This window comes from Loxodonta africana, chromosome 2 (genome assembly GCF_030014295.1).
Source record: "Loxodonta africana isolate mLoxAfr1 chromosome 2, mLoxAfr1.hap2, whole genome shotgun sequence".
NCBI classification, from domain to species: Eukaryota; Metazoa; Chordata; class Mammalia; order Proboscidea; family Elephantidae; genus Loxodonta; species Loxodonta africana.
The window spans coordinates 205,126,860-205,146,059 of NC_087343.1; the positions used below are offsets into that span (position 1 = coordinate 205,126,860).

General features: G+C 37.2%; 1 protein-coding gene across 1 annotated transcript; it reads left to right on the forward strand.

The window, feature by feature from the left end:
• Positions 1–686: 686 nt before the first annotated feature.
• LOC135230437 (olfactory receptor 2T6-like) lies at positions 687–17,372 on the forward strand. Its single transcript, XM_064279733.1, has 3 exons — positions 687–855; positions 15,372–16,066; positions 17,319–17,372. The coding sequence occupies exons 1-3, from the start codon at positions 687–689 to the stop codon at positions 17,370–17,372; spliced, it is 918 nt and encodes a 305-aa protein (XP_064135803.1).
• Positions 17,373–19,200: the final 1,828 nt, after the last annotated feature.

The following is a 19,200-nucleotide window of genomic DNA, read 5'->3' on the forward strand; positions in this document are numbered from 1 at the left end:
CTGGTTCTGTGTTTTTAGTCCAATTAGGTATGGATTTTTGGTCCCTGTTTTTTTTGTGGTTCCTTCTCTCAGGCTGGAAGAGTGGGTTAGGAAAAGACCAAAAGAAAAAAAAAAGGGGTGGGGGAAGCAAAGCCGCCTCGGAGCCGGAGCCTTTCTCCCTCTGGCTCAGGAAATTCCAATTTTAATGAAGCAGCCTGGGGGGGTGGTGGGGGAGGGATCAGAGAGATAGGAGAGTAGCACCTCGGAATATAGCCAGAGTTGCTTATCTTGCTTGGAATGACTATTTTATCTGAGATTCCCGAGGGGCATGTCGCCTATGTGTGCTGGCTGTGTGGAGATTGCCCCCGGGGATCTGGGCCGCTGAAGCCGCGGTCAGATCCTCCACTGCCAGTCCAAAGCTCAGCGTCAAGGTTCCCCTGCTGGGACGCTGCACTCCCAACTCCAAAATCAGTCCCTGCCTCCTGAGGACTTCTTGTCCTGCCACCCGCATCGCCGCGCTGCCACCGTGGACCGGCTGGGCCCCCTCCCGGGGTTAGTTCAGGGGAGTAGAGCTGCGCCCCGTGCTTGCGCCGTGACAGCGCCCAGTCAAAAGCCCGGCGCCAAGGTTCTCCAGCTGGGACGCTGCGCTCCGGCTCCAAAACCAGTCACTGCCTCCCGGGGACTTCTCCCACCAGCTTTTTGTCGCCATGCCGCCTGCGTGGACCGGCTGGGCCCCCTCTCTGGGTGAGTTCAGGGGGATAGGGCTGCGCCCCTTGTTTGCACCATCAGCTCCCCTGGGCCCTGACCTAAGCCGGGCGCCGAGGTTACCTGACTGGGACGCTGGCTCCAGGCTCCAAAAACAGTCGCTGCTTCCCCGTATTTGTTCGTTTTCCATCTCTAAATTTGTGTTTGTTGTTCAGGGTTCACAGATTGTTATGTATGTGATCGGTTCACTTGTTTTTCTGAGTCTTTGTTGCAAGAGGGCTCCGAGGTAGCAGCTACCTAGTCCGCCATCTTGGCCCCGCCTCTGAAATCTATTTTTTCCAGTAGTTTTCCTGTGGATTCTATAGGGTTTTCTGTGTATAAGATCATATCATCTGCAAGTATTTTTACTTCTTTCTTACCAAACTGGATGCCCTTTATTTCTTTCTCTAGCCTAATTGCTCTGACCAGGACCTCCAACACAATGTTGAATAAGAGTGGTAATAAAGGGCATCCTTGTGTGGTTCCCATTCTCAAGGGGAGAATGTTTTCAGACTCTCTCCATTTAGGATGATGTTGTCTTTTGGTTTTGTCTCAACTCCCTTTATTATGTTGAGGAATTTCCCTTCTATTCCTATTTTGCTGGGAAATTTTATTATGAATGGGTGTTGGACTTTGTCAAATGACTTTTCTGTACCAATTGATAAGATCATGTGGCTCTTGTCTTTTTTTTTATTTATGTGCTGGATTCCATTAATTGTTTTTCTGATGTTGAACCATCCCTGCATACCTGGTATGGATCCCACTTGGTCATGGTGAATTATTTTTTTGATATGTTTTTGAATTCTATTGGCTAGAATTTTGTTGAGGATTTTTCATGTCTATGTTTCTAGGGGTTATAGGTCTGTAATTTTCTTTTACTTGGTGTCTTTTTCTGGTTTTGGTATTAGGGATATGCTGTGCTTCATGGAATAAGTTTGGGAGTATTCCACCCATTCTATGCTCTGAATACCTTTAGTAGTAGTGGTGTTAACTCTTCTCTGAAAGTTAGGTAGAGCTCTGCCGTGAAGCCATCCGGGCCTGGTTTTTTTGTTGTTGTTGTTGTTGGGAGTTTTTTAAATTACCCTTTCAATCTCTTCTTTTGTTATGGGTTTATTTAGTTGTTCTACTGTTTGTGTTACTTTAGGTAAGTAGTGTGTTTCTAGAAATTCATCCAGTTCTTCTATGTTTTCAAACTTGTTAGAGTACAATTTTTCATAGTAATCTGATACGATTCTTTTAATTTCAGTTGGGTCTGTTGTAATATCACCCATCTCATTTCTTATTCAGGTTATTTGCTTCCTCTCCTGTTTTTCCTTTCTCAGTTTAGCGAATAGTTTATTGGATTTGTTAATATTTTCAAAGAACCAGCTTTTCATCTTGTTAACTCTTTGAATTGTTTTTCTTTTCTCTATTTCATTTTCTTCTGCTGTAATCTTTATTATGTGCTTTCTTCTGGTGCCTGAAGGTTTCTTTTGCTGGTCCCTTTCTATTTGCTTAAGTCGTAAGGATAATTCTTTGATTTTGACCCTTTCTTCTTTTTGTTTGTGTGCATTTATTGATAGAAATTGGCCTCTGAGCACCGCTTTTGCTGTGCCCCAAAGGTTCTGATAGGAAGTGTTTTCATTCTCATTGGATTCTATGAATTTCTGTATTCCAACCTTAATGTCTGCTATAACCCAGTCGTTTTGGAGCAGGATATTGTTCAGTTTCCAAGCATTTGATTTCTTTTCCCTGCTTTTCCTGTTATTGATTTCTACTTTTTTGGCCTTATGGTCAGAGAAGATGCTCTGCAATTTTTCAATGTTTTGGATTCTGCTATGTCTCGCTTGTTGGAAACCCTGGTGGTGTAGTGGTTAAGTGCTACAGCTGCTTACCAAAAGGTCAGCAGTTCAAATCCACCAGGTGCTCCTTGGAAACTCTATGGGGCAGGTCTACTCTGTCCTATAGGGTCCCTATAAGTCAGAATTGACTTGACGGCAAACAGTTTGGTTTCATTTGGTTTAAGTCTTGCTTTATGACCTAATATGTGCTCTATTCTAGAGAACGATCCATGTGTACTAGAAAAGAAAGTATACGTTGCAGCCGTTGGGAGGAGCGTTCTGTATATATCTATGATGTCAAGTTGGTTGATTTTGGCATTTCTCTCTTCCATGTCTTTATTGAATTTCATTCTGGATCTTCTGTCTTTCACCGAAAGTGTTGTATTGAAATTTTCTAATGCAATTGTGGAGCTGTCTATCTCACTTTTCAATGCTGTTAGAGTTTGTTTTATGTATCTTGCAGCCCTGTCATTGGGTGCATAAATATTTAATATGGTTATGTCCTCGTGGTATATTTTCCCTTTAATCATTAGATAGTGACCTTCCTTATCCTTTGTAGTGGATTTAACTTTAAAGTCTATTTTGTCAGAAATTAAGATTGTCACTCCTGCTATTTTTTTATTGTTATTTGATCAATATATTTTTTCCATCCTTTGAGATTTAGTTTGTTTGTGTCTCTAAGTCTAAGGTGTGTCTCTTGTAGGCAGCATAAGACAGGTATTTTTTTTTTATCCATTCTGCCACTCTCTGTCTCTTTATTTGTGCATTTAGTCCATTTACATCCAGCGTAATTACGGATAGGTATGAGTTTAGTGCTGTCATTTTGATGTCTTTTGTGTGTGTGTGTTGTTGAGTTTCTTTTTCCCACTTAATTTTTTGTGCTGAGTAGTTTATCTTTAAATATTGTGGTTTTCTCTTATTTGTTATTTTCAATTTTGTTTCAGCTTAGTCTTTATTTTTTTCTTCTTGTATTTTATTTCGATGAGTAGGATTGTTAGTTTCCTTTGTTGTTACCTTAATATTTACCCCTATTTTTCTAAGTTTAACCTAAATTTTATTTCTTTATATCACTTTGTCTTCCTCTCCATAGGGAAGATCTATCATTACATTTCTTAGTCTTTACTGTTTTATTGTCTTCTTTCACATAATGACATCACTGTTTCCCTGTCTGTTTTTTTTTTTTTTAATCTTGATTTATTTTTGCGATTTCCCTATCTCGGTTGGCGTCTGGTTGCATCTGTCCAATGTTCTAGTCTTTGTTGATATCTGATATTATTGATTTTCTGACCAGAAAACTCCCTTTAGTATTTCTTGTAGTTTTGGTTTAGTTTACACAAATTCCCTAAACTTCTTTTTATCTGGAAATGTCCTAGGTTCGCCTTCATATTTGAGAAACAGTTTTGCTGGGTATATGATTCTTGGCTGGCAATTTTTTTCCTTCAATGCTTTATATAAGTCATCCCATTGCTGTCTTGCCTGCATTGCTTCTGCCGAGTAGTCTGAGCTTATACTTATTGACTCTCCTTTGTAGGTGACTTTTTGTTTATTCCTAGCCACTCTTAAAATTCTCTCTTTATCTTTGGTTTTGGTAAGTTTGATTCTAATATGTCTTGGTTACTTTCTTTTGAGACCTTCCTTATGTGGATTTCGATGAGCATATTGGATAGATATTTTCCCATCTTTCACGCTATCAGGGAAATTTTCTGCCAACAAACTTCAACAATTCTCTCTGTATTTTCTGTTATCCCTCCCTGTTCTGGTACTCTAATCACTCATAGATGATTTCTCTTGAAAGAGTCACACATGATTCTTAGGGTTTCTGCATTTTTTTTTAATTCTTTTATCTGATTTTGCTTCAAACATAGGGTTGTTACAAGTCGGAATCGACTCGAAGGCTATGGGTTTTTGTTTGGATATTGGTGCCAAGTGTTTTTTCTTCAATCTCACTAATTCTGCCTTCCACTTCCTCAGTTCTGGTCCTCTGACTTTCTATTAAGTTGTCTAATTTTGTGATTTTATTGTTAATCTTCTGAACTTCTGATTGCTGTCTCTCTATGCATTCTTGCAACTTATGAAATTTTTCATTATGTTCCTGAATAATCGTTTTAATTTCTTCAACTGCTTTATCTGTGTGTTCCTTGGCTCATTCTGCATATTGCCTTGTTTTCTTCCTGATGTTTTGAGGGGTTCTGTATATTAACCTTTTGTATTCTGCCTCTGGTAATTCCAGGAAGGCACTTTCATCTAGAAGATCCCTTGATTCTTTGTTTTGAGAGCTTTTTGGTGCAATCATGGTCTGTTTCTTTATGTGACTTGATATTGACTGTTGTCTCCGAGCCATCTATAAGTTATTGTATTAGTTTATTTTATGTTTGCTTACTGTGTTGTAGCTTCTTGCTCTGTTTAATTTTGATATGCCCAAATGGGTTGCTTGAGTGAGCTAGCTTATTTTTGCCTTTGGAACTCTAATGTCCTGTCCCCAGATAGCAAGAGCTGTTATCAGGTATATCAGTCTAGGAGTCCCTTTACTTTTCTTGTATGAATTCAGCTCAGGTGCCCAGGTAACTGATCATCAAGTGTGTGGTACAGGCTATGTCCTATAGTCTTAGAGGGGCAGGTGTGATTGGTATAAAAAAAAATGAAATGGTTACCATCGAGTCGATTCCAAGTCATAGCAACCTCCAAAAGCAAAGATGTCACTTTGAGAACTAAAGTGAATCTGACCCAAACCAAGGTATTTTCAATTGACTCATATGCATGTGAAAGCTGGAGAATGAACAAGGAAGACTGAAGGAGAATTGGTGTCTTTGAATTATGGTGTTAATGACATATTGAGTATACCATGGGCTGCCAGAAGAACAAAGAATCTCTTTTGAAAGGAAGTGCAGCCCAAATGGTCCTCAGGAGCTGGGATGGCAAGACATCATCTCAGTTACTTCAGAAATGTTACCAGGAGGAACCAGTCCCTGGAGAAGGGCATCATGCTTGGTAAAGTAAAAAAAAAAAAATGGTCAGTGAAAAAGAGGAAGACCCTCAGCAATATGGATTGACATAGTGGCTAGAATAATGCGCTCAAACATGGCAAAAATTATGAGGATGGCACAGGACCAGGCAGTATTTCATTTTGTTGTACATAGCATTGCTATGAGTTGGAACAGACTCAAGGGCGCATAAAACAAAAACAAAAACTGACAGAATTTTGCATCAGCATTAATTTTAATATATAAAGGAGAAAATTGTTAGTAGGAATATATCCATCCAAAGTTACATAGTGGGTGGGAGAAAAATCGTTAGCCTTGTCCCTAGTCTGTTATTGCCATCTCTACCCAGTATCCAGGGCATATGTCAGGAACTGTGTCACAACAAGAATAAGCTTCAGAGGGCATTCAGATTTGGTAGAATTTACGTGGTGATCCCTGCATTGTTAGCTAAAAAGATAGCCTCATTATTCACTTTATGAGCGGTAATGAATCAGAAGGAAGGGTGGTTCACTTTTTAGCCATCCAAAATTTCCATTAAAATATCTATTTAAGCATGAATCCTTTATTGATGGTAGGTGGTAGACGGTAGAAAATGTATTTGAAAAGTTATTTTTTGTCCAAATTGAATGGTTTTAGTGCTTAAAGCTTACACATTTCAACAAGTTCTCCTTAGAGATGTTTCCTCATGTCTCCAAGCTTTAACGATTTTTCTCTGTTTCCATGCAACAACCCAATATTTCCCAATCCAGCCCCTAATGAGCAGGGGAAGAGAGCCTCACGTCACCACTCACACATCTAAATGTAGTCCAACTCATGTGCTGCTTACAATCACAACCTGTCCCTACCTAGAAAGACTTGCTTACAAAGGAACACCCATACTGTCTCTGTAAATCAGGTTGCAGAAGTCTGTCATCTGTCATAAAGAGGAAAACCCTCCAATTGCAGCTCCAGTTTGGAAATGACTTCCACGTTACCATTTCCGTAACTACTTTCCTTGCAGAGGCATATATTATTTATCCCTATCTTTAGACGCTTAGAATTGAAATACTGAGATAATTTGATCCGGTTTTAGAATTCATGCATTTATTGTTGATATGGATATTTAAAATGTATTCCCATTATTACACAGAGAAAAAACAAAAAAATCAAAGATTCGAAGTCATATATCCAAGACCACACAGTGGCTTGTTGATGCAGCTGAACTGAATTCAGGTTTTTCTGATTTCGAATTCAGAATTTTGCCCTCCAGCCAAAAATGTTCCAAAATTATGCTTCCCTTCTTTTCTTCAGTGACCTTTCAGGCTAGCAATAATGCTTACCAGGAAACATGAAGCTAAGGCAGAAATAAATTTTGTTTGGAAATCCTTAAGATGTTCTAGCATTTCTAACCAAACAAGGCTCAGATGTAGGTGCCAATCATCCTACCTCTCTTGCCATGTCCTCCTTTTTAATTCTGAAGAAGACCCCTTATTTCACTACAGCTTTCCTCAACCTATTCCAAGACAGGAGAGACAAACAAGAACCTTATATTGTGTCTTAGTTGAGAGATTTAAACATTTAATTACTTTATTTTATATTTAAACAAATGACATTTTTAATTACTAGGATACAATATGAGAAATTGTATTTGTAAATAAGTTAATGAGTTTCAAAAAATTCCACAAATTAAAATCACTATACATATATTGGAAAACCTGGTGGCATAGCTGTTAAGACCTACAGCTGCTAACCAAAAGGGCAACAGTCTGAATCCACCAGGCACTCCTTGGATACCATATGGGGCAGTTCTACTCTGTCCTGTCAGGCTGCAGTGAGTCGGAATTGACTCAACAGCAACAGGTTTGGTTTGCATGCATATATATGCACAGTAAATATAAATATAATGCAAAAGCAAAGTAAATGTAAATATAAATGTAATTATCTATATAATATATATACACACATACACATAAATATGACTTTTATTAAATTAATTTAGTTATTAATTATATTATATACTTAATTGATAGGGCTGTCATTAATCCTTCACACAATTAGTATCATTCAAATGTTTAAGTACAAGGCTACAAGGTAATGCACATCTTATAGTTTTGTTTTTTCACATAATATAATGTGTATCATTATTACAGGTAAAGTATTTACTGTAGTTTGTGATATTTTGAAAATATGCACTAATACAATTTTTATTCCACATAATACCTAATTGTCCTTAGCGTCCACATGTCTCCAATAATGAAATTAATTGTAACATAGATGCAATGTGAAAGTTTTTATTGTTTTAGATCGAAGTTTACAGAACAAACTAGCTTCTCATTAAATAATTAGTACACATTGTTTTGTGACATTGGTTACCAACCCCACAACATGTCAGCGCTATCACTTCTCAACCTTAGGTTCCCTATTACCAGCTTTACTGTGCCCTCCTACCATCTAGTCCTTGCCCCTGGGCTGGTGTGCCCCTTTAGTCTCATTTTGTTTTATGGCCTGTCTAATCTTTGGCTGAAGAGTGAACCTCAGGAGTGACCTCATTACTGAGCTAAAAGGGTGTCGGGGGCCATATTCTTGGAATTTGTCCAGTTTCTGTCAGACCAGTAAGTCTGGTCTTTTTTGTGAGTTAAAATTTTGTTCTACATTTTTCTCTAGCTATGTCCAGCACCCTCTATTGTGATCTCTGTCAGAGCAGTCAGTAAAGGTAGCTGGGAACCATCTAGTTGTACTGGATTCAGTCTGGTGGAGGCTGTCCTAGCTGGAGAACATCAGTCCTTTGGGCTAATCTTTCCCTTGTGTCTTTAGTTTTCTTCATTCCCCCTTGTCTCCAAAGGGATGAGACAGTGGAGTATCCTAGATAGAAGCTCACAGGCTTTTAAGGCCTCAGATGCTACCTACTAAATTAGAATGTAGAACATTTTCTTTATAAACTGTTATACCAATTGAGCTAGATGTTCCCTAAGACCATGGTTTCCACAGCCTTCAGCCCAGCAATTCAGTCCCTCAGGGAGTCTGGATGTGTCTATGGATCTTTCAGGACCTTGCCTTGTACAAGTTTTGCTGGCTTCACCAGTATTGTGTACTGTCTTACTCTCCACCAAAGTTAGCACTTATCTATTGTCTATTTAGTGTTTTTCCATCCCTACTCATCCCTTTCCTTGTAACCATCAAAGATTGTTTCTTTTTGTGTGTAAAACTTTTCATGAATTTTTATACTATTGGTCTCATACGATACCTATCCTTTTGTGATGGACTTATTTCACTCAGCCTGATGCCCTCCAGATTCATCCATGTTTTGAGATGCTTCACAGATTCAGTATTGTTCTTTATCTTTGTGTATTACTCCATTGTGTGTAGGCACCATAATTTGTTTATCCATTTGTCTGTTGATGGGCATCTAGATTGTTTCCCTTTTTTTGCTATTGTGGACAATGCTGCAATGAATGTGGGTGTGCATATGTTTATTCGTGTGTTGGCTCTTAACTCTAGCACATATGCCTAGGAGTGGGATTGCTGGGTCATATTGTATTTCTATTTCTAGCTTTCATATAGGAGGTGCCATATCATTTTCCAAAATGGTGTTATCATTTTGCATTTCCACCAGCAGTGCATAAGAGTTGCAATCTCCCACAGCCTCTCCAACTTTTGTTATTTCCTGTTTGTTTTTTTTTTTTTTTTGATTCATTCCAGGGGGTGAGATGGTATCTCATTGTGGATTTGATTTGCATTTCTCTAATGGCTAGTGATTGCTAATGTGCTCTTTGGTAAAGTGACTGTTTATATCCTTTTCCCATTTTTTAGTTGGATTATTTGTCTTTTTTGTTGCAGAGGTATTGGATTTTCCTGTAGGTTTTAGAGATTAAGCCTTTGTCAGATTTGTAATAGCCAAAAACTTTTTCCTTGTCTGTAGATTCTCTTTTTACTCTTTTGGTGAATTTTTTTGATGAGCATAAGTGTTTAATTTTTAGAAGATCCCAGTTACCTTGCTTATCTTCTGGAGTTTGCATGTTGTTAGTTATGGTTTGTATCCTGTTAATGTGGGTGTTATTAGGGCCTGTAGCATTGATCCTATTTTTTCTTCTGTGATCTTTATAGTTTTTGGTTTTATATTTAGGTCTTTGATCCATTTTGAATCAGTTTTTTTGTATCGTGTGAAGTATGGCTCCTGTTTCATTTTTTTTTTGCAGATGGACATCCAGTTTTGCCAACACCATTTGTTAAAAGGACTCTATTTTCCCTATTTGATGGCCCTCTTCAAAGATCAGGTGACTGTAGTGGACGGATTTACAACCAGAGTTCTCAGTTCTGTTCCATTGTTCAATGTATCTGTTGTTGTTCCTTTACCAGGCTGTTTGGACAACTGTAGCTGTGTAGCAGTTTCTGAGGTCAGGTAGTGTGAGTCCTCCTACTTTATTCTTCCTCTTCAATAGTGCTTTACTTCTCAGGGGCTTCTTCCTTTTCCACATAAAGTTAATGATAAGTTTTTCCATCTCTTAAAAGAATGTAGTTGGTATTTGGATCAGTATGGCACTGTATTTGTAAATCACTTTGGGTAGGATTGTCATTTTCACAATGTTGAGTCTACCTATCCATGAGCATGGTATGTCTTTCCATTTATGTACATCTCTTTTGGTTTCTTACCGTAGTGTTTTTTAGTTTTCTTTGTATAAGTCTGTTACATTCCTGGTTAGATTTATTCGTAACTATTTTATTTCTTTAGTGGCAATTATAAACAGTATTGTTTTCCTGACTTTCTTTTTGTCTCTCTCTTTACTGGTATATAGAAATCCAACTGGTTTTTTGTATGTTGATCTTGTATCTTGCTACTCTGATGAATATTTCTATTAGTTCCACTAGTTTTCTCATAGAGTCCTTTGAGTTTTCTGTGTACAGTATCATATCATCTGCAAATAGGGACAGTTTTACTTCTTCCTTACCAATTTGGATGTCCTTTTTTTCTTTTTCTTACCTTATTGCTCTAGGTAGGACTTCCAGCGCAAGATTAAAAAGGCATGGTGATAAACAACATCCTTGTCTTGTTCATGTTCTTGAGGGGATTATTCAGCCTCTCTACATTAAGGATGATGTTGGATGGTTTTGAGGAATTTCCCTACTATAGCTATTTTATTGGGAGTTTTTTTTAATCAGGAATGGGTGGTGAATTTTGTCCAATGAATTTTCTGCATAGATTGAGGTGATTATGTGATTCTTTTACTATGTGGTGGATTATATTGATTGGTTTTCTAATGTTGAAACATCCTTGCATAACTGGTATGAGCCCTACTAGGTTGTAGTAAATTATTTATTTATTTTGTTGAGAATTTTTGCATCTATATTTGTGAGAGATAGATATTGGTGTGTAATTTTTTTCTGTGTGTGGTGTCTTTGTCTGGTTTTGGTATCACAGTTATACTGTCTTCAGTGAATGAATTTGGAAGGATGCCTTCCTTTTCTATGTTCTGAAATAGTTTGAGTAGTACTTGTGTAAGCTCTTCTCTGAATGTTTGGTAGAATTCTCCAATGAAGCCACCAGACTAAGGTTTTTCTGTTGTTGTTGTTGGGGGCTTTTTTTTTTTTTTTTTTAATGTTTTCTATCTCTTCTCCTGTTATGGGTCTGTTCAGATTTTAAGCATCATTTTGTGTTAGTTTGGGTAGGTAGTGTGTTTCAAGAAATTTGCCCATTTCATCTAGGTTTTCAAATTTGTTGGAATACAGTTTTTCAGAGTACTCTGTTATGATCCTTTTTTTATTTCAGTCAGATCTGTTTTAATGTCCCTGATTTTATTTCTTGTTTGGGTTATTTGCATCCTCTCCTGTTTTTCTTTTGTCAGTTTTTCAAGTGGTTTGTCAATTTTGTTGGTCCTTTCAAAAAACCAACTATTAGCTCTGTTGATTCTATTTTTTTTTTTTTTTTCTATTCTCTATTTCATTTATTTCTGCTCTGATCTTTATTATTTCCTTCTGGTGCTGTGGGCTTCTTTAGCTGTTCTGTTTTTATTTCTTCAAGTAGTATAGCTAATGTTTTGATTTTGGGCCTTCTTTTTTGTTGTCTGTGTCTATTGCTATAAGTTCACCTCCGATTTCTTCCTTTGCTGTATCCCAAAGGTTTTGGTATGATGTGTTTTCATTCTCATTTGATTCTCTTGAGTTTTTTTATTCCATCACTGATTTCTTCTATTACCCAATGGTTTATAAGCAGGGTATTATTCAGTTTCCATGTATTTCATTTTTTTTTTCTTTGCTCTTCCTACTGTTAGTTTCTACTTTGATGTCATTGTGATCAGAGAAGATACTTTGTATTATCTTAGTGCTTTGGATTTTGTTGAAGATTGCTTTGTGGTCCAATCTGGAGAACATTCCATGTGCACTGGAAAAGAATGTGTACTTTGTAGCTGTTGGGTGAAGTGTTTGATATGTGTCTATGGGGTCAGGTTGGCTGACTGTGGGCTTTAGATCTTCTGTATCTTTGTTGAGTTTCTTTCTAGATGTTCTGTCCTTTACTGAGAGTGGTTTGTTGAAGTCTCTTACAATTATTGTTGAACTGTCAATTTCTCCTTTCAGTGCTATTAGAGTTTTTATGTATTTTGTAGCACTGCCATTGGGTGTGTATTTATTTATTATGGTTATGTCTTCACGATTGTTTGCCCCTTTAATCATTATATAAGCCCTTTTTTGTCTTTTATGGCGGATTTTGTTTTAAAGTCTATTTTATCTGAGATTAGTATTGCCACTCCTTCTCTTTTTTGGTAGCTGTTTGCTTGATATATTTTTTTTCATCCTTTGATTTCTATTAAATTTATTTCTTTGTTTCTAATGTGTGTGTCTTGTAGACAGCATATTGATGGGTCCTTTTTTTTTTTTTTAACCCATTCTGTCACTCTCTGTCCCTTTGTGGGTGCATTTAGGCCATTTACATTCAGTGTAATTATTGATAGGAGTGAGTTTATTGCTATCATTTTATAGTGCTTTTTTTGTGGTGCTGACATTTTCTTTGTTCCTCTTACTCTCTTGTGCTGAATTCCTTTTCTTTGTGGATTTTTTTAATTTCTTTTATTTTTGTGTTTACTGATACATTATATTTTTCTTCTTTATTTTGATGAGTAGTTTTGTTAGCTTTCTTTGTGTTCACCTTGAAATTTACCCTAATCTTCCTAAGTTTGCACCAGTATTTTATTACTTGCCTTTCTCTCTATTTGAAATTTCTGTATCTACACCATTTATTCTCACTTTTATTGTTCTGATGTTGTTGTCATTTACAGATTAACCTCTCTGGTTCCCTGTTGTAAATATTTTAGTTTTGATTAATCCTTTAGAGTTCATTGCCTAGGTTGGTATCTGGCCAATGCAGTCTTGTGTCCTAGATTCAGGTTGTTATCTGACTTTGTTTGTTCTCTACCCAAAAGATTCTCTTTAATAATTCTTGTAAGTTTTGTTTGGTTTTCACATATTCCCTTAATATCTATTTATCTGGAAATGTCCTAATTTCACCATCATATTTGAGCAAGAGTTTTGCAGGATATATTATTCTTGGTTGGCAACTTTTTCCTTTCAAGGATTTATGTATATCATCCCATTGCCTTCCTCCCTGCATGTTTTCTGCCAAGTAATCACAGCTTAGTCTTATTGTTTCCTCTTTGTATGTGATTTTTCATTTATCTCAAGCTGCTTTCAGGATTTTTTCTATTTGGTTTTACCAAGTGTGATTATGATATGCCTTGGTGATTTTCTTTAGGGGTCTAACTTACATGGGGTTTGTTGAACTTCTTGGATGGTCAGCTTTTTATCTTTCATGATATTAGGGAAGTTTTCTGTCAGCAATTCTTCAATGATCCTGTCTGTGTTTTCCATTTTCTTCCCTTGTCCTGGAACTCCTATCACTCACAAATTTTTGCTTTTGATTGTATCTCACATCATTCTCAAGGTTTCTTCATTTTTCTTTGCTCTTTTCTCTGATTTTTCCTCAACATGGTATCCAAATATTTTTCTTCAATTTTGCTGATCCTGTCTTCAATTAGTTCAAACCTTGTCCTCAAAACTTCTATGACACTGTCTATTTCTGAAATCTTGTTTATCTTTCAGGTTTCCAATTTCTGTTTTTGTATGCTTTCTAGGTGTGAATTTATCTTGACATTTTGTTCCTGTATTATTTTCCTGAATTATTTCATTGTTTTGTATGTCTTTTCCCATGATTTTTTCCCCATATTTTTGTCTGCTTTTTCCTTCAACTCTTGAATAGCTCTGAATATTAGAGATTAGAATTCTATATTAGGTAGTTCTGGTGCCTTTTCTTCTGCTAGGAGGTCACCTGGTGTTTTATTTTGGATGCCTAGTGGCACCATCCTGTCCTGTTTTTTATATGTTTTTGTATTGTCTGATGTCTTTGGGACATTCAGTAATTATTTTCTTCTTTTATTGATTGTTGATTTGTTTGTTTCATTCTGCTTTTTTGTTTTATTTGGTTATATCTGAGCAGGCAGGCTTCATGTTCTTTGTTGTTTGCTTGTCTGTGAGTATGATACTTCTCACCAACTTGTCCAATGGGCTGGGCAAGTCACTCAGGTATGGTTCAGTAGGAAATGTCCAGTGGAAGGGGAGGGACTGGGATGCATCATTTGTGGCATGTAGTGGGGCCGAAAGGATGTGGCTGGAGATCATTGCAGGGCAGGTTCCAATAGATGTTGCCCGTGCTGCTTGGGGGTGTGATGCTAAGTACATGGTGTAGACAGGCAGGAAGGAGGGGTGAGGGTGTGATGTGTGGAACTAAGTAGGTGTGGGAAAGAAGAGAAAGATAAGAGGGGAAGAGGAGCCAAAAAAAAAAAAAGTGCTGAGGGAGCCTGCCATTGGAATGGTGCAGACTCAAGGAAGCTGTGCACCAGTGGTTTTCTAGCCAGGCATGAGGCACATTCTGTCCAGAAGTAACAGATATGGCACACACAGCTTGGTGGACAGGAGAAAGAAAAGGAAGGAAGGGAGAGAGACAAAGCTTAGTCTTTCTTCCTGTGCTGAGATGAAGGTACATATTGCTATGTGGAACCACATCAGGCAGAGGATTTCTAAAGTGAACCACGGGGACCCAGTATGTGATTTCTTCATCATTAGAGTTAAATAACCATAACAATATTTCTTATACTCCAATTTGTTCTTGAACCGTTGAGCTAGTAGTAAAAAAAATGAATGATATTGGTTAACATTTGTGAGAAAAAGTGTGGGATGCTCATTTAATGTACAGAAAAGTCTATATATATGGAGCAAGAAAAATATCTACAAAAAATACTGAATCAGTTAAGACAATTAGATTCTAGTAACCAACACAGAACCAGTAGGCACTTATGTCTGTAGTGATGTTCAATATCCAATGCTTTTATTTTTGATTGACTTGCTTACAGAGCTGGGCTTTGTCCTAGGGGTCAGTGTTATGAAGGCAGGGGGACTTATTAAGGTGCTGAAAAGGAAGTCAATGTGATTATGTGTATTTGACTGGGGGTCCATCATCAAAAACTGTTGGTAAACTACTGGTAAATCAGTACTTTTATTCAATCTATTTCTGATCAAAAGAGCCAGTGTCCAAAATACACTAAAAAGTGGACAAAGTCAGTCTAAAAGTATTTAGCATCATGTGGCACTAAAACACACAGGACAAATATTATGTGATCAATTTAGTTCTACTGATTTTCCCCTCCCCCCCCCAGAATTCTTTACATAATGTTTAAAAAATTTTTTTTTGATGGCTTAACTTCCATAGACCAAAATTAATTATAAGATATTATTCATATTTATGTGCTTTTGCTTTTACCTCTAAGGAGATTTCCAAGAATAATGCATTTGGAGAACCACACAGTCACTGAATTTATCCTTTTAGGTCTGCTTCAATACACCCCAGCTCACTTCTGTCTGTTTGCCCTCTTCACTATGATGTTCCTTGTTACCCTGATTGGAAACAGTCTCCTGATTCTGCTAATCCTGGTAGACCCCCACCTTCATACTCCTATGTATTTGTTTCTGTGGCAGCTGTTTCTCATAGACACCTTGTTCACACTTGCCGTTGTCCCCAAGATGTTGATAGACTACCTTCTGCACAGGACAGTCACCTCTGTTTCTGGATGTGGGATCCAGATATTCCTGGGGTTAGGCCTGGGAGGGACTGAGTGTATCCTCTTAGGCCTTATGTCCTATAACAACTATGTTGCCATCTACAAGCCCCTACACTACCCTCTCATTATGAACTGGCCCTTCGGCCAGCAGATTGCTGTTAGCTCATGGACCAGTGGTTCTATTGATGCCTTGATATATACAGTCTACATCACGAGTTTCCACATTTGGGGAAACAGAGAAATTCATAATTTTTATTGTGAACATCCCGGAGTCTTGAGACTCTCCTGTGAGGACACCTTGTCCTATGAGACTGGGGAGTTGATCAGCACCACCATTCTGCTTGTTATTCCATTTTCAGTCATCCTTGCTTCATACTTGCTCATCCTGATCACTCTTATTCAAATGGCTTCCACTGAGGGACAGAAGAAAGCATTCTCCACTTATTCCTCTCACTTGACTGTGGTCAGTCTATATTATGGTGCCACCATTTTCATATTCAAAATGTCTAAATCTTTACCTACACTTATCTTTGCTCACAACTCTTCCCATTCTGAATCCATTACCTTTCCCCACTTTGTTGCTGTTGTTAGGTGCCGTTGAGTCGGTTCTGACTCGTAGTGACCCTATGCACAACAGAAGGAAACACTGCCTGGTCCTGCACCACCCTTACAACTGTTGCTTGTTTGAGCTCATTGTTGCAGCCGCTGCGTCAATCCACCTCGTTGAGGGTCTTCCTCTTTTCCACTGATCCTGTACTCTGCCAAGCATGATGTCCTTCTCCAGGGACTCATCCCTCCTGACAACATGTCCAAAGTATGGAAGATGCAGTCTCGCCATCCTTGCCTCTAAGGAGCATTCTGGCTGCACTTCTTCCAAGACAGATTTGTTTGTTCTTTTGACAGTCCATGGTATATTCAATATTCTTCACCAACACCACAATTCAAAGGTGTCAACTCTTCTTCAGTCTTTCTTATTCATTGTCAGCTTTCACATGCGTATGATGTGATTGAAAATACTATGGCTTGGGTCAGGTGCACCTTAGTCTTCAAGGTGACATCTTTGCTCTTCAACACTTTGAAGAGGTCCTTTGCAGCAGATTTGCCCAATGCAATGCATCTTTTGATTTCTTGACTGCTGCTTCCGTGGCTATTGATTGTGGAACCAAGTAAAATGAAATCCTTGACAACTTCAATCTTTTCTCCATTTGTCATGATGTTACTCATTGGTCCAGTTGTGAGAATTTTTGTTTTCTTTATGTTGAGGTTTAATTCATACTGAAGGCTGTGGTCTTTGATCTTCATTAGCAAGTGCTTCAAGTCCTCTTCACTTTCAGCAAGTAAGGTTGTGTCATCTGCATAAAGCAGGTTGTTAATGAGTCTTCCTCCAATCCTGATTCTCCACTTTATCACTTCCTAAATAGCTTTGAAAATGTTCCCAAAGCTGTAAATCTAAGTTCTGGTACCACCACTACTTTAAGCCATACTGATCACTTCATGTCCCTGTGAAGTAATTTTCTTTACATCCTTTAGCATTATGATCACTGTCATTACTATGACCCTTAATATGTTTACTGCCTTATTACATTTTATACCGTTGGTGAAACCATGCTATTTATTTTTAAATGCCTTTCTTATTTCTCTCATTTAACACTTAAAGCAGTGTTTTGTTTTGTTTGTTGTTGTTTTCTTTTATATTTCTTCTTGTTTACTCATAGAGTTCAGACATGATTAAACATGTTGGTACTTATACTCTTGCGGAGAGAGAATGAGATTTAGAATCAAGTTTAAATTACTTCAATAAAACCTCAGTTTTAATGGTTAGAATCGGCCTGTTTTTTTAGACATATACTTTTTTTTAATTTCAAAATATAAATTTATCAAAAATGATATTAACATTGTTTTCTTGTAATTAAAAAAAAAGTTGGCATCAAGTTGATTTGAACTCATAACAACCCTATAGGACAGAGTAGGGTTTTCGAGGAGTGGCTAGTGGATTTGAGCTGCAGACCTTTCGATTAGCAGCCAAGCAGTTATCCACTAGGCCAACAGGGCTCCTTTCTTGTTCTAAGTCATATAAATTGATAAGGTTATATTCCATGTATATTTTCAGCACATGAAATGTGTCAAAGGGCATTATGTAGTGTTTAAAATTTTAGAATGTAAACTGATCAAGAATTATAATAAATTTCAAATACTTGTTGTGATAAGTGAGATAAAATGATTAGCTCCAGATCTAACTAAGGGTTTAAAGGCCTTTGAGGCCATTTGGTCCTTGTGTTTTTACCCATTGTCAATGCCATAAGCTTAGCATCTGTCTCTGAGCAACAATTATAATGCTAACACAGTAGATGGTCAGGAGTGGATGTGCTATTACTTTCAAATGTTTGGCTGGCTAATAGATATAAATTGTCTTTACTGCTTAATATTTCTTATCTGTTACTTTCGGAGAACAAAGTCAGTGTTCATGTCATATTAAGTACGGTACAGCTCAGGGTGTTTATAGTGCTTGATACTTTAAATTTCTCACCACTTTAATCATCATTTTTTGTATGGAAAACTGTAGGAATCAAGTGAATATTATATACGGTCCAGCAATGGTTACATTGTAAGCATAAAGTGGGAGCCATTATAACCGTAAGGGAAATATCATTGATAAAACATTGGTTTTTTGGTTAGATAGATTTGTATTTGTAATCTCACTCTGCCCCTTATGTGCTGATGACATCATGTATGCTTGGTTACTTTCTGTAGCCTTGCTTTACTCACCCACAAAATGGGATGATGACTCTCATCTGTATGTATATATGACCCTCATATGTACATATATATATACATATGAAGCTTATGACAATGTATGAAACAAAGTCAATAATAACAAATACCGATATTCCTCCTACTTGCCTTTTTTAATCACTCCAACCTTGCTCGGTATTGTTTCCTTCCTTTCTTTCTTCTATGCTAGCTAGTTTTGTTCCCCTTCCCGTTCCATTGTGACTTCACAAATGTTAGGCTGAATTCTAATGTTTATATGCTATTAAGGATTTCCATTTAAGTAAGCAAATTAACCTTTCTGAATATGAAATAGTAATAATTCGCACACTGCCTGCCTCACATGGCATGTGAAAGTTATTTAAATTAACAAGAAAATATAAGTATGTTGTTCTTTCATCTATTGAATCCATATATTAGGCTAGATAATTTACCTGTCATGTTGAAGCAATACATTTATAAATATGATGTTAATAGTTTGTTATTAATGTAAGAAGAATAAGGAAGAAACACAATATGATCCGCAGGTGATTTCAAAAGGATTGGGTCACAAAAGAATAGGAGTAGGAAAATAACAAGCAAAATATAAAATACATTCAAAGCAGGAACGTATTGAAAGTTGCTTCCACAATGGTGTTTAAAATAGAATAATGTATATTTGATTAGACAATCTTTTATGGCGATTACTAGATTAAAAAATAAAAAAGTCATCCTTACCTGCAAGATCTTAGAAGCAGCAACATATTCTATTGTATTTCATCTAGAACATGCCTGACGTTCTATAGTCATGGATTTGAAGTCATTTGTCAAAAAAAAAAAAAAAAATTC